Genomic DNA, 16112 nt, shown 5'->3' with positions numbered 1-16112 from the left:
GAAGGCGCGAAGCGGGCGGCTGGCGGTTGCGGTCACTTCCGGGCTGTATTGGGGGTGCAGCCGGTCCAAGGGTGACCTCAACCTTCTGCCCATCAACAGTTCGGCCGGGCTCTTGTGGGTGGTGGCGTGTGGCGTGATGTGCTGGGTGAGGAGGAAGTTGTCTATGCGCTCTTGCCAGTCCCCCGGGCCCATCTTGGTGAGGGCCTCTTTGGTCAGTCGGACCATGCGTTCGGCTTGTCCGTTTCCGGCCGGCCTGTAGGGGGCGGACAGTGCGTGGCGGATGCCCAGTCCTGCCAGGAAGGACTCCATGGCCAGGGATGTGAGCTGGGGGCCGTTGTCCGAAACTAGCACATCCGGAAGTCCATGTGTGGCAAACAGACGGCGCAGGGCTCGGATCGTCGCTTCTGTTGTGGTAGATGCCATGGATATCACCTCGAGCCACTTGGAGAAGGCATCTACCACGATGAGGAGGTGTCGCCCCTGCATCGGACCCGCGAAGTCGATGTGGATCCTCGACCAGGGGTTGCTGGGGGTCTCCCACTTCGCGACTTCGGATTGCGGCGGCGCTGGGCGGACTTCTTGGCACGGGTCGCATCTGGAGACCCATTGTTCAATGTCTCTGTCCATGGCGGGCCACCAGACGTAACTCCGTGCCAGGGCCTTCATGCGGACGATGCCCGGATGCCCTTTGTGCAGGGTCTCTAGTGTTCGCCGTTGCAGAGTGCTTGGAATCAGCACCCTGTCTCCCCATAGCAGACAGCCCTTTATGGTGGACAGCTCCTTCTGTTTCCTGGCGAACGGGCTGAACCTCTCCTCCGTCTTCTCCGATGGCCACCCTCTGAGGATCCAGGACTTCACTTGGCGGAGTGTGGGGTCCTTTTGGGTGTGAACGGCCACATCTGCGGATGACACCGGACAGCTGGCGTCGTCATCAATATGGAATAGGTGGAGCGTGGGGGCTGGGTCTTCGACTGGATTTTTCGACGGGCATCTGCTGAGTGCGTCGGCGTTTCCTATGGCTGAGCCTGGCTGGTGCACGAGCCGGTAGGAGTAGCCGGCTAGGAAGATGGCCCATCTCGTCATCCGTGGAGACATGAAGGTCGGGGTGGGTTGGTCGCCTGCGAGGAGTCCCAGGAGTGGCTTGTGGTCGGTGACTATGGTGAAGCGTCTTCCGTAGAGGTATTCGTGGAAGCGCTTCACTCCAGCCACGATGGCCAGGGCTTCTTTGTCCAGCTGACTGTAGTTCCGTTCTGCGCCGGACATCGTCTTCGAGAAGTAGGCGATGGGGGCTTCCGTGCCGTTGGGCAGTTCGTGGCTGAGGACTGCCCCCACCCCATATGGCGACGCATCACAGGTCAGCTTGATGGGCAGCGTCTCACTGTATTGGATGAGGACGCTTTTGGACGTTAATAGTCCCTTGATGGCTCGGAACGCTGCTTCCTCTTCCTGGCCCCACTTCCAGGACGCTGATTTCCCCAGCAGGCGGTGGAGTGGCTCAGCAACTGTGGCTTTCTGCTTTAAGAAAATGGCATAAAAGTTGAGCAACCCAAGGAAAGACTGAAGCTCCGTTTTGTTTTTTGGGCTTGGAGCTTCATGGATTGCTTCCACTTTTGATTTGGTGGGGTGGATGCCTGTGCTATCAATGAGGTAGCCCAGGAACTCGACTTCCTGTACTCCTATGATGCACTTATCACGCCTGACCCTCAAGCCCTTGGCCTTGAACCGCTGCAGGACAAGCCTGAGCCTTTCAAGGAGTTGAGCTCTTGAGTCACCGGAGATGAGCACATCGTCGAAGTAAGGCACCACCCCTGGAACGCCTTGGAGAAGGCGTTCCATCATTGATTGGAAAATGCCGGGGGCAGCGCTGACTCCAAATTGGAGGCGGTTGCATTTGAATGCCCCCCTGTGCGTGACAATTGTTTGGGCCTCCGCCGTTTTTTCATCCACTGGCAGTTGCTGGTAAGCCTGGGCCAGGTCCAGTTTCGCAAAAATTGAGCCAGTTCCCAGGGAATGCAGCAGATGTTGCACCACTGGGACTGGGTATGCGCTCTGTGCCAACGCCTTGTTGATGGTACAACGGTAGTCGGCGCAGATGCGCACAGATCCATCATGCTTCAGTGGGGTCACAATGGGAGTCTCCCATGAGGCATGATCGATCGGTTCCAGGACGCCCTGGGCGATCAGCTTATCCAGCTGTTCGTCTACTTTAGGCCGCAGGGCAAACGGAACTCGGCGGGGCTTGAGCCTAATTGGGGTGATTCCCTTATCCAGATTAAAAGAGATTGGCCTCCCCACAAATTTCCCCAGCTTACCATCGAAGACTTCCTTGAACTCTTCGATGATGGTGTCGAGTTCGTCCCTGTGGATTTCGTGGATGCCCTCGATGGAAAGCCCCAGCGGCTTAAACCACTCCACACCTAACAGGTTCGGTCGGCTGTGCTCCACGATGGTGATGGGCAGCTCTCCGTTGAACTCGTTGTACTTGATGTGGATGGTGGCTCTGCCCAGGATTCCAATGGGGTTTCCGTTGAAGTCCACAAGCCTCGACTTTGGGGTTTTCAGCTGGGCCTTTTTGTAGGATGGCTTCAGCTGCTTTAGGTGCTGCCAGTCCATGATGGAGTAGGCGGATCCGGAGTCTACCTCCATCTTGCACGGGGACCCCTCTGCCAGCAGCGTCACGTGGAATTTGGTGGTCCCCTCGTCGCTTGTGTGCGCGATGGTGGTCTGGTGCACCGTTCTATTTCGGGGATAGTCCTCCTCCCCGCGCCGGGACTGGTTTGAGGACCGTTTGGATGTCCTCTGGTTGTCTTTGCGATTCTCCCGGAATCGTGGTCTGGGCGGTTCCGGGGCTGGATCGGTGGCTCTGCAGGCCTCTGCGATGTGCCCCCTCTTCAGGCATCGGCGGCAGGTCGCGTCCCTCCATCTGCAGTTTGCCCTGGGGTGGTCGCCTCTGCAGCTGCCGCATCGCTCTCCCCGGTCGCCATGCTGTGGGTCTTCCCGCCTGGGGGGGCGGGACACCTTGTGGACGGCCATTTCCTCATCCGACTCGGATTGAGTGGTTGCCTCGTCTGATGAGGTCGGGCCCGACTTGTGGATCTTATGGATCCCTCTTGCTTTTACCATTGCGGCGGCTGCTTGCTCGGACGTTTCAGCCGCTGTTGCCTCGTCGAGGACGTCTTTCAGCGGGATCCTCTTCCGGCTGAGGAATTTCTTTTGCAGCCCCACATCTCGCATGCCAAAAACAATGCGGTCCCGGATGGCATTGTCCACATTGTCGAACTCACAGTTGGCAGCGATTTGGCGAAGCGCTGCCACGAATTCCTTGATGGATTCACCTTCCCGCTGGTTTCTTTGCTGGAAGGTGAACCTATTTGCGATGGGGGTGCCTGTAGGTGCATAGTGCTCCTGTAGGACTTCCTGCAGGTCGTTCCAGGACATCTCCTCAATGTCCCTGGGTGCCACGAGGTCAATCGCCATCTCTAGGACGTCCGATCCGCAATGAGCCAGGAAGAGGGCTCTTTTCCTCTCGTCGTCGAGGTTCTGGTAGACATTACCTCGCAGGAATTGCCGGAATCGGACCATGTATGACCTCCACTTCTCCCGGGATGGGTCGAATGGGTTCAGCGCGGTCATCGGGGCTTGCGGGGTAGCCATTCTGGAAGTCGCTGTGGTGTAGTGACTTCAGCTCTGTGGGCGATCGTGCCTTGAGTCTTTCTCAGGTTCTCTTCTCTAGTCCTTCGTCGCCAGTGTTAGATCAGGCGCAGGAACAGAAGACGTGACCAGCTCGATACATGTAACAACTTTATTTACACTGTAACAAGTAAAAGAAGACTGCTGGCGCGCTGCCGGAGCTCTCCTTATATTCGCTCCCGGCAGCCGCCCCGCCCCTAGACAGGGATTCAAATCTCCCGCCCGATGGCTGGCAGCCAATCAGGGCGGATGTCCTTATAAGGACATAACAGTATACACCGTCCCACATTTGTCTGGTAGAGGATTAAGGAGACCAAGTTTCCTTCGGTCATGAGGCCGGTGCGGATCTGCTGGTAACCACAGTAGAGAAGAATCAGCTTCATGCTCAACTGGAGGACCTAGAGAGGGAGAAAAACAGAAGGCAGTGGCTGAGAGTTGTACCTCTCTCTCACGCCATGATGTCTTCTACTTCTTCTGGGTGGGCTACATGAATCAATGCAGAAACCCTTTTGTTTTGATATTAAACATTTTCAAGGTTGACTCAGCCTTCCATCCTTTCTAAGGTAGGTAAATTGAGGACCCAGTTTGTGGGGGCAATAAGCTGACTTTGTATAAATATACAAAAGTATGAAGGCTATTGCTTAACGCATTGTAAACTGCCCTGAGTCTCCGGAGAAGGGTGGCATATAAATCAAATTAAAAAAAAAATTCTCTCTCTCTCCTCAAAAGCTGAATTTTCCATAAGCTGGCCAATACAGAAGAAAAGGTATAACTTCTGGGGTCTACCAACTGGCATTCCCTAGGCCCAAGAGTCCCCAACTCTTGGGCTGCGGCCCACTACTGGGCCATGGCCTGTTCAAAACTGGGCCGCAAGAAAAATGGACAAGAAGCCCCATTTGCGCAAGCAGTGGGCAAGCAACTACACCTTGTAGTACCCCAGACAGGAGAGCACAACAGCATGAATGCATATGTAGTGTAGAGAGTTTCTTAAAAGTATTTAAAACAGAAAACAGATCTCTGGTTAAGTGTCAGGCCTGGAAGCCATCTTTTTACTTGGGCCTTCAGATTAATTTCTACACCAATTGAACCAGGGGTGAAATCCAGCAGGTTCTGACAGGTTCTGGAGAACCGGTAGCGGAAATTTTGAGTAGTTCGGAGAACCAGCAAATACCACCTCTAGCTGGCCCCAGAGTGGGGTGGGAATGGAGATTTTGCAGGATCCTTCCCCTGCCATGCCCACCAAGCCACACCATGCCCACAAAACCGGTAGTAAAAAAATTTGGATTTCACCCCTGAATTGAACTGATTGCACTAGTTGAAGGCATTCATAATTCACAATTCCTTTTTTATTTAAAAGCTATTCTTTTGTAAAATAAAACTCTCCCTGCCTCTAAATACTGAAGGGAGATACAAAAAAACTATTAATTGTCAAGTGTCCATTGCTTATGGATCTATTGGGTCAATTTGATAAAATTAGAGGAAGAAATCAATAACCTGTGGTATGCTAAGGATATTAATCTAATAACTAAAAAAGCAAGGGATCTGCAACCCCTAGTAATAAAAGCGAGAGAGCATAATGAAAAACTGGCACTAAAATTAAATATAAAGAAGACTAAACTAATGAAAACAGGTAGAATAATAGGACAATGAAGATGTTGAAGGGGTGGAAAAGCTTCTACCTTTTAGGATCATCCAACATTATTAAAGGAATAAACAGCAAATTAAAAAATAAAATACAGGTAGTTCTTGACTTATGACCACAATTGACCCCAAAATTTTTGTTGCTAAGTGAAAGGCTTAAGTGAATTTTACCCCATTTTACTACCTTTGGTTCCACAGTTGCTAAGTGAATCACTGCCAGTGGTGGGTTCCTCCCGGTTCGGCCCGGTTCTGCCGAGCCGGTAGCGGTGACAATATTACGTCAACGAACCGGTTCTCTTTGTTCGGGAGCTGGGCCCTCCCCACCCCTGTTATTCTTACCTTTTATTTGGCCCCACCCTCAATCTATTCACTGCCTCCGAGTCCCAGCTGATCGGCTGGAAGGAAAAAAACTGTTTAAACTCTTGACGTGGGGCTTCAAAGGGTCGCCCTACAGCTGATCAGTGTTAAAAGGCAGTGTGGTGGTAGACCGGTGCCTCCAAAAACAAATGGGTAGACCAGGACGCTCCAAGAACAAATGGGTAGACCAGTACAGCTCTGCAAACAGTTAAAAGCCTGGTAGACCAGTACCTCTGCTAAATCCTAAAGAATTGTCACATGACCATCAAACCACGCCCACAAAATAAGCCACGCCCACAGAACCGGTAGTAAAAAAATTTAGAACCCACCCCTGATCACTGCCATTAAATTAATGATCCAGGTGGTTATAGGGCATTAATTCCCCATTGACTTTGCTTGTAAGAAAGTCATAAAAGATTATCTCGGATTTCATTGGACTGCATATCCACTTGCTCTTTGACCTTTGGCAGTTAAGAGGATTTTAATCGAAAAACATTCTTGATCGGCAAGTCAATGCTAAGAATTGTTATGATACAGAGTACATAAAATCTTGTGAGATTGGAGACAAGGACACACCTTTTCAAAACTTTTCAAGCAAAGTAAGAAAAACTCGCAAGATTTGGCAATCTCCTAAAATCTGAGCCTTATTTTGATTTTTTTTTAATTTCGACACCTGCAACACCTCCCCACAGGTTGGGAATCACTCATTAGAGGACCTAGGTCAAGGGTCTCCAACCTTGGCAACTTTAAGACTTGTGGACTGCAACTCCCAGAATTTTTCAGCTAGCCATGCAGTCTTCAAGTCTTAGAGTTGCCAAGATTGGAGAGCCCTGAGTCCTAGAGGACTTACCCGTACAACTAATAAGTAAACGATCCTTTCCAAGTCCCTTTGGTTCTTCAGCCGGCAGGTGTCCTCCAAGGATGCCTCGTAGCGCTGCGACTCCTTCTCCTCAGTGGCAAAGCTGCGCACTGTCTCCACGGATGAGATGACTTCATGTACCACCTCCGCTGAGCAGGCCACGGAGTCCTGGATCGCCTTCAATAAAGCCTTGATGGACCATGAAGGAAGCGGCAAAGTCAGCCTCCTGAAAGCTGCTTTGGACCAGGCATCCTGCTGGTGGTGGCATACCCAAACCATAGTCCAGTGGCCTCATTCTGAGGAGAAGCCCCCTCCCCGCCCCCAAAATCCTTCATTCCAGTCCATCCCATTTTATTTCATTTATTTCTCACATGTGACCAACCGGATGCCAGAGTACAAGCTAAAGAGGGAGATATATTCTCCCACTATTATGCTTCCTTTCCACAGCCCACTGGAGAATTTCCCCTCCATGCACAGAGGGAAGCTGAAATCCTTCAGGAGGCTGTAGGAACATTTGAAAGCAAAAGCGTTGCCTGCTGAGAAGATTTCAACAGATTTCAGCTACCAGCAGGCAGCTCTTTTGCTCCATCCTATAATGACCTGGGAGATTGCAATCGGAAATTCCTGGATGGCAGCCATTGGGCAAAACAATTATTAAAGCGTCTTGCTTAACAACTGCTTCATTCAGTGACCAATTCTAGTCTCAATTGTGATCATAACTCGATGTCCATCTGCTTTTTTCCTATATTTATATTTGCCTTCAAATTGGCTTCCTCGTCCTTTTTTTTGTTCCAGCTACTTCTCTGTCTCTCCTTGTAGCTACTAGCATGGAGTAATCTCATCCTCCTTTTCCTGTCTTCACTTGAGGGCAGGGATAGGGATGCAGACACAAAATCTTTTTTCTTTCAGCCCAGGAAAAGGAGAAACCAGGCTACACAACCAACAACTCATCCTTTTGTACAAGCCACACAGCCGAAGGCGTGGGTTTTGGTCACATGGCTGCCATCTTGCCTTTTGTGGCCTTTGGAGATGCCACCATGTTCTGCACCACCCAGCTCCCTTGAAGTCTTTTTTTTTTTCTTCTGCTCTCTGGCTTGTTTTTCCTTTCCCTGAACTGGCCCATTCCCTCCCTCACCCAACCTGAGGCTTGGTTGCAGAAACCAAGAAGTGTCTGCCATTCCTTCTACGCCTCCATGATCCCTACCTGACGACGGACATTATAGACGTTCTGGACGGCCATCATGAGTGGGATCTCGATCAGCATCAGCAGCGCCAGGCGCCAGGACAGGCCAATCATGAATATGAGGAGCCCAACGGCCTTGATCAGGGTGCGCAGGAAGACGTTGGTGTTGAGCGGCACCGAGCGGCTCATCATGGTTGTGTCTTTGGAAAGGCGGGAGGCCAGCGCCCCTGTGGACAAAGAGATATTGTTCAACAAATGCCACACTGGCCACACAGGAAGGGAGATTCTAAGGAACAGTGTCCCCCCCCTCCCCCCGGGAAGGAGAGGGCCAAGTCCAGGGGTGAAATGCTCCCGGTTCAGACCGGCTTGGGCGAATAGGTAGCAATGGCGGCAGGCAGTTCGGAGAACCGGTAGCAAAACTCCCTGCCCCCGCCCCCCATGCCCAACTGAGCTGGGCGATCATCAGAGGCTTTTTTTTTTCTTTTAAATGCCTCTGACGAGCCAAGCTCTGCCGATCCCAGCTGAGTTGCCTGACTCAGCTTGGATTGTCAGAGCCATTTAATCGTCAGAGCCATTTAAAAGAAAAAAACTTTTAAATGGCTCTGACGATCCAAGCTCTGACGATCCCAGCTGAGTGGCTGGGTTTTTAAAACCCTCTGACGATCAGGCAACTCAGCTGGGATCGTCAGAGCCTTTTGAAAGCATTTTTTTACATGGTTTTACATGTAAAAAATGGTTTTAAAAGTTAAAAAAAATTGGCCACGCCCACCCAGTCACATTATTATTATTATTATTATTATTATTATTATTATTATTATTAATAATAATAATAATAATAATAATTTTATTTCTATACCGCCCTTCTCCTGAAGGACTCAGGGCAGTGTACAGCCTATTAAAAGCACAAGACAAACATCAATTAAAATAATTTCAAAATTATTAAATAATTCGGCTCAATTTAAAACCCCAGAAATTTTAAACACCCAATTTAAAATTATTATGTTGATAGCCTGGCCTGGCGGAACAATTGGGTCTTGGGTGCACAGCGAAATACCCGGAGGTCGGGTATTTCCCCCCCCCCCACACTAAGCCACACACCCCCTAAGGCACATTACCCCCCCACTAAGCCACGCCCACAGAACCGGTAGTAACAAATTTTAGATTTGACCACTGGCCAAGTCCTTGACACGGTATCCAATGACAGCAAAGAGTATCCTCTTTGCTATAGTCTAAGAGTGAGGACAATTAACCAGTGGAACAGCTTGCCTTCAGAAGTTGTAGGTGCTTCATCGCTGGAGATTTTAAAGAAAAGACCGGACAACCACCTATCTGAAATGGTATAGGGCCGTGATGATGAAGCTATGGCACGCATGTCACAGGTTCGCACTGCTCATGCGTGCGTGCCTCACACCAGCCAGCTGACTTTTGGGATGTGTGGGGGGGGGCGCATGCGCGGGGGTTGAGTGCACATGCGCGGGGGGGTCAAGGATCGCGTGAACATGTATGGGGGGCAGGGGAGTGTGGGAGGGGCGCGGTACCCGCTCACAGCCCGTTTTTGGGCCCAAGAGGCTGCAGGGAGGCCTACTAGGCCCAAAACAGGGAATGGTGGGCTCACGCACGCATGCGCAGTTGTTGTGCACACCTGCACAGGGGGGGCTGCATTGCATTATGGGTGCCGGCACACGCGCGCTTTCTGCACACGAAGAGAAAATTGTTAGCCATCACTGGTATAGGGTCTCCTGCTTCAGCAGGGGGTTGGACTAGAACAGTGATGGCTATCCTTTTTGCCGTCGCGTGCCAAAAGTGGGGGGAGCACGGAGGTTCGTGTGTGTGCATCCCAACATCCACAATTCAATGCGCCCCACCCCCCCACGCATGCACGCGTGACCCCACCCCCGTCTCCCCCTGTTTTTGGCACACGATGGCTCGGTAGGCCCGTTTTTCACCCTCCCCAGGCTCCAGAGGCTTTCTAGGAGTGAAAATGGCCTTCCCCACCCGCTGGAGGCCCTCTGGAGGTCGGAAACGGCCTGTTTGCCAACTTCCGGTGTGCCCGGAAGGCCCGAAAATCAGTTGACCTTCGTGCTCATGTGTGCTGCAGCTGAGCTAGGACAATGCTCGTGTGCCCACCGATATGGCTCCGTGTGCCACCTGTGGCACACATGCCATAGGTTCGCCATCACGGGACTAGAAGATCTCCAAGGTCCCTTCCAGCTCTATTCTCTTTGTAACAAGTTACCATTCCCACCTAAGTCCAAGCTACTTCCCCTAGGATTTGGGGGTAGCCTCCTATCCAAGCAACACCTGAGCTTTGTTCTGTTGTGGATTTAATAAGACCAACACAACTTTTTAGGGTTAGCCAGAGACATTGTATATTGCACAATAGGTTCAAAGCTCTGTACATGAAGCATTGAACAAAGACAGAAATTAGGTACAAGGGTTTTATACCCTTCTAGACAAAGGATTCTGTTAACTCAGCAGTTTATGTGATCATATACATTTGTCATTTTTAATTGAAACTTCCTAATTACTGTTTCATTTTATTCTTTGCCAACAGTTATAATTCTTTTTGTAGATTACTGAAGCATAGACTCAAATCATCTTCTGATGATAGACAACTTTTAACTCATGTGGATCCCCTTGACCTAACCAACCTTTAAGCTGTATGTCATTAGAATGTTCCTCTCTTCTGACAACTTAGAGGCCTCCTAGAGGTACCAAAAGGATTTTGGCTGAGTTTGTACTTTTTCCAACCGGATGCATTGCTTTTTAGAATAGAGTGAATAGAAAGTTATCCAGTGGTCATCTATCAGAGCCCGCTTCATTTACATTAGTTCTCTGAAATCAACCAAGCACTTCCTTCTCTTGGGTAGGTAAAGATTCTCTCCAGCCAATTTCTGGCCATCATGGAAAAAGCTGGTGAGAACTTAAGATGGCAAACATTTAAGTACCAGGAGAGCTCCGAATTGCAGACTGGACTGAAAAGATAGGGGAAAAAGAACACCTCAGAAGAAAGTAGAAACCACTTCTTTATGGCAGGGGTGAAAAGTAAGATTTGTTACTACCAGTTCTGTGGGCGTGGCTTGGTAGTGGGGGTAATATGACTGGGTGGGCGTGGCCAACTTTTTTTTTTTTTTTAACTTTTCAAAGCATTTTTTCTAATGCTTTGAAAAGCCTCTGCCATCAGGCAACTCAGCTGGGATCGTCAGAGACTTTTCAAAGCATTTTTTTTAACCACCTCTTCGGCCAAGAGGTTGCAGAAAAAAGTGCTTTGAAAAGCCTCTGACGACCCCAGCTGAGCCGCACGATCATCAGAGGCTTTTTTTTTTAACTTTTAAAAGCATTTTTTCATCGGAAGAGGTTGTAGAAAAAATGCTTTTAAAAGTAAAAAAAAAAAAGCCTCTGATGATTGTGTGGCTCAGCTGGGCATGGGGTGGGAGCCGCAGGGATTTTTGCTACCGGTTCTCCAAACCACCCGCCACCATCGCTATCGGATTGGGTGATCCGGTCCGAACCGGGAGCATTTCACCCCTGCTTTATGGCCAGCAAAGAAAAAAACACGATTGCAATCACGTTATCCCCAGGAGCAGTATTCAACCCAAAGCAAAGCCCAGCTGTGGTATTAGTTCTGCTCGAAAAGCTAAGTTGAGATCTGACTGATACATGGATGGGAGGCCACCAGGAAATCCCAAATGTGCGTGTATGTGTGTGTGTAAGAGAGAGAGAGTGGGGGCCTCACCTGTTTTCACCTCCTGGAAGAAGGCCAGGTCTTGCCGCACCAGAGACGAGAAGAGTAAGTTGCGAGTCCGGATGACCATCCGGGAGATGGTGATCGTGAAGAGACCCCCACGGCAGCTGGCAAAGGCGGAGCTAGAAGGGAAACAGGAGGGGGATTGGTTCCTGCTCCACCAATGGAAACCGAGTTGCAGCTCCACATACGAGCACATACTGGATTTGACCAGGTGCAAAGAGAAAAACATTTTCACTCGGACAGATCTATCCCAATGTTTGAGATTAAATTACAGGCAGTCCTCCAGTTACAACAGTTCATTTAGTGAATGTTCAAAGTTACAACGGCACTGAAAAAAGTAACTTATGACCATTTCTCACAGTTACGTGATCAAAATACAGAAGGTTCAGAACTGACTCCTATTTATTTTTTTATTATTAATTTTTTTAAAAAATTTTTACTATACGTAGAAAGAGCAACAATTTCAACGTCTATGCAAACAGTTGTCTGGTTACAATTAATTTGAACAATCATCATCATCATCATCATATTCATTAGTAGTAATCATATAATAACAGTGCTTTCTCATAATATTAATACTTATTAATTATTGCTAATTAATATTAGTAATAAACATATAGTAATAAGCCATCATAGTAAAATTAAACCTTCTCTTATGATTTTAAAAGTTCTAACCTGTTTCTATTAGTTAGCCATTGATAAAACGAATCCCATATTTCAAAATATTCAGTGTCTTCGTTCTCTTTAATTTTCAAGCATTAATATAATTCAAGTTTTTAATATAAGGGCCACATTTTAATATATTTTAAATTGTTTTTAAATTTTATGGGTATATGTTTGTTTTAATATGGCTGTACATCGCCCTGAGTCCTTCGGGAGAAGGGCGGTATACAAATTTAATAAATAAATTAATAAATAAATAAGCATTAGTCTATCCATTTCTGCAATTCTTTTTTTATTATCTTCTCTTCTGTAGGGATCTCCACACTCTTCCCGTGTTGTGCAAATATAATTCTAGCCGCCGTTAACACATGTAGTATTAGATACATAGTCCTTTTATTATATTTTTCTGGTATGATACCCAACAGAAATATTGGGACACGTGATCAAAATTCAGATGCTTGGCAACTGATTCCTATTTATGACGGTTGCAGTGTCCCATGGGTCACGGGATCACCTTTTGCGGCCTTCTTTGCGGCAAAGTCGATGGGAAAACCAGATTCACTTAACATCAGTGTTACTAATTGAACAACTGCAGTGATTCACTTAACAACAGTGGCAAGAAAGGATGTTAAAATGGGGCAAACTTCACTTAAGAACTGTCTCGCTTGGCCACATAAATTTTGGGCTCAGTGGTAGTCGTAAGTCGAGGACTACCTCTACTTCTGACTGATGCTCTTCCCTCACTTTGAAACAGTTTTCATTTTTCATTTTGAATTTAAATCAGCAACAAGATCCCTGATACAAGCCATGAATGGATGTTCTTTTAGAAAACTTTTTTTTTTTTAGATTCTTATTCAAGGGAAAGGTAGGGACAGATGACAAGTTGTAACCGGTTAGACTTCTGCCAGATTGCAAAACAAGCAGCTAAGAAGAAACTAAGGGCTATTGTTTGCTTCAGGAGGACTCCAGAAAATAACCTGATTTTTCAGACCTTCCTTGAAGTCTTAACATTGGCTGGGTGCAGCTCTTTTTAGGCCTCACCTAGCCTTTCACTGGCAAGCCAGAGGGGAAAAGGCACTTCCCCAAGAGTAAGTGGTTCTGGGGTCAAAAAAATTTCGCTGATGGATACAATCAAGGGAGCTATTAATACCACTCTATAAAGCCTTAGTAAGACCACACTAGGGGTGAAATCCAGAAGGTTCTGGAGAACCGGTAGCGGAAATTTTGAGCAGTTTGGAGAACCGGTAGCGGAAATTTTGAGTAGTTCGGAGAACCGGTAGTGGAAATTTTGAGTAGTTCGGAGGACCAGCAAATACCACCTCTGGCTGGCCCCAGAGTGGGGTGGGAATGGAGTTTTTGCAATATCCTTCCCCCAGGAGTAGGGCAGGAATGGGAATTTTGCAGTATCCTTCCCCTGCCACGCCCGCCAAGCCACACCACGCCCACCAAACCACGCTCACAGAACCGGTAGTAAAAAAAATTGGATTTTACCAGTGGACCACACCTAGAGTACTGCATCCAGTTTTGGTCACCACACTATAAAAAAAAGATGTTGAGACTCTAGAAAAAGTGCAGAGAAGAGCAACCAGGATGATTAAGGGACTGGAGACTAAAACATATGAAGAACGGTTGCAGGAACTGGGCGTGGCTGGTCTAGTGAAGAGAAGGACCAGGGGAGACATGATAGCAGTCTTCCAATATTTGAGGGGCTGCCACAGAGAGGAGGGGGGTCAAGCTGTTTTCAAAGGCACCCAAAGGCCAGACAAGGAATAATGGATGGAAACCCATCAAGGAGAGATTCAACCTGGAAATAAGGAGAAATTTCCTGACAGTGAGAACAGTCAACCCATGGAACAGAAGTTGCCTTCGGAAGTTGTGGGAGCTTCATTGCTGGAGGCTTTCAAGAAGAGATTGGACTGCCATCTGTCAGAAATTGTGGAGGGTCTTATGCTTGGGTGGAGGGTTGGACTAGATGACCTACAAGGTCCCTTCCAACCCTGTTGATCTAATCTAATCTAATCTAATTGGTGAAACCAAGATCAGAACCACATTTGCAGCAGGGATCTGGTTGAGCTTGGTTGGTCTCAAAAAAAGCTAAGCAGCATCAAAGCTGGCTGGTATCTGGATGGGAGGCCATTAGGAAACCCCGCAGCAGAGCTTACAATGGGAAGTCAAAAAAAACATCCCCAAAGAAGGCAACAGTGAATAGCTTCCTTAGAACTGACAAGGAAAGAAAAATGCTCCAGTATCTCCACGAAGAAAACTTCATTCAACGTGGTCACCCCTTGTACTGCCATTTGTGGAGAAGATGCCAGGCGACCACAGAACCATAATCCTGGGTATGTATTTAAGGGCAACTGCAGCAAAGGTGCTGATGGGGCCTGGAATAAGCTTACCTTCCAAATGAGACCAGGCAGAGAAGAAAGATGGCCGTGGAAAAGGCTTCTGCATCATATTTGGTGCCCAGGATGTCAATCAAACGCCCGGTGTAATAGGGCAGGAACGTTTCGCCTGCAGGGAGGCCAAGAACAGAGGAGATGATGTAGAACCTCAATCAAGAAAAGAAGCTTAAACACACACATACTGCAAATTGCAGATCTTTTCTGTGAATCGCAAAAGTAACAGTAATAGAGTTGGAAGGGACCTTGGAGGTCATCTAATCCAACCCCCTGTTCACGCAGACCTATACCAGGGATTCGAACTGCTGAACTGCCGACCTTTCTGATCGACAAGCTCAGTGTCTTAGCCACTGAGCCACCTAGCCAGGCTTTGCTCCAGTGTTCCTGCCTCGACTATGGAAAGAATGGGGCAGCCTCTCAGGATAGGATAGGATAGGATAGGATAGGATAGGATAGGATAGGATAGGATAGGATTTTATTGGCCAAGTGTGATTGGACACACAAGGAATTTGTCTTTTATTTTTTTATTTTATTATTAGTCATATTTCTATGCCGCCCACTCTCCGAGGACTCTGGGCGGCTTATACCAAAGACAGTATACTGAATAGCATATTGCCCCCAACAATCTGGGTCCTCATTTTACCCACCTCGGAAGGATGGAAGGCTGAGTCAACCTTGAGCCGGTGAGATTCGATCCACTGATCTGCTGAACTAGCAGTCAGCTGAAGTAGCTGCAGTACTGCACTCTAACAACTGCGCCACCTCGGCTCTTGTCTTGGTGCATACGCTCTCAGTGTACATAAAAGAAAAGATACGTTCACCAAGAATCATAAGGTACAACACTTAACGATAGTCATAGGGTACAAATAAGCAATCAGGAAACAACATCGATATAAATCGTAAGGATACAAGCAACAAAGTTACAGTCATAAGTGGAAGGAGATGGGTGGTGGGAAGGATGAGAAGATTAATAGTAGTGCAGATTTAGTAGTTTGACAGTGTTGAGGATGGGAGAAAAGCTGCTTGAATGGAGAGTCTGGAAGATGCAGGGCCTGTCTGTATCTCTTTTCATCCTGGGACATAGGACACACTCTGGTTAAAACCAACAAGCAGATATAAAGGGGGCAGGATCTCAGCACAAATGGCCAAAGTCTCCAGAATGCCACATTTTATGTGGGCAGGAGCTGCTCCGTGGCAGGAGGCAACCCAGAGGGGCATCAGACAGATTTAGGGAGAATGTCAAAAGCAGCAGCAGAATTTGAAAGACCGAGGTCAGGTCTGTTACGGACCTTCTGATGACCATCTCACAACTGAGTTATTTTCTTTTCTTTAGTGTGTGGTGTGGATCTGGCCTTGGTGACTATTTGGGATTCATTTATCCTGCAGCACAGAGATCAGGCCAAGAATTTAACTCAGCACCAACTCACCAATCACTGCCAGAACGAGGAACAAGAAAGCACCACTGAGATACAGCTTGTCTGGACCGAAAAGTTTGAGCATCTTCCGAAGGGTGGCCTGTTATGATATTTTGAGGATCAGACTCAATGATGAATTCAGAAGCAATTTCTTCAG

The 16112-nt window shown here is 48.0% G+C and overlaps 1 protein-coding gene across 1 annotated transcript in view; it reads right to left on the bottom strand.

The window, feature by feature from the left end:
- The window catches only part of LOC139311786 (antigen peptide transporter 2-like), a 75690-nt gene that overhangs the window by 15437 nt on the left and 44141 nt on the right, over nucleotides 1–16112 (bottom strand). Inside the window, exons 6-11 of the mRNA XM_070936300.1 lie at nucleotides 15968–16055; nucleotides 14538–14652; nucleotides 11467–11597; nucleotides 7752–7957; nucleotides 6539–6736; nucleotides 3964–4088 (exon numbers count right to left, since the gene is read on the bottom strand). Of these exons, the coding sequence (XP_070792401.1) occupies nucleotides 3964–4088; nucleotides 6539–6736; nucleotides 7752–7957; nucleotides 11467–11597; nucleotides 14538–14652; nucleotides 15968–16055 (863 nt within the window). The remainder of the gene's footprint in view (nucleotides 1–3963; nucleotides 4089–6538; nucleotides 6737–7751; nucleotides 7958–11466; nucleotides 11598–14537; nucleotides 14653–15967; nucleotides 16056–16112) is intronic.

The sequence above is a fragment of the Pituophis catenifer genome, unplaced genomic scaffold, assembly GCF_029215685.1.
Source record: "Pituophis catenifer annectens isolate HBS135680 unplaced genomic scaffold, rPitCat1.0.hap2 SCAF_2, whole genome shotgun sequence".
Taxonomy (NCBI): Eukaryota; Metazoa; Chordata; class Lepidosauria; order Squamata; family Colubridae; genus Pituophis; species Pituophis catenifer.
This window is presented reverse-complemented; position numbering and strand designations above follow the sequence as displayed.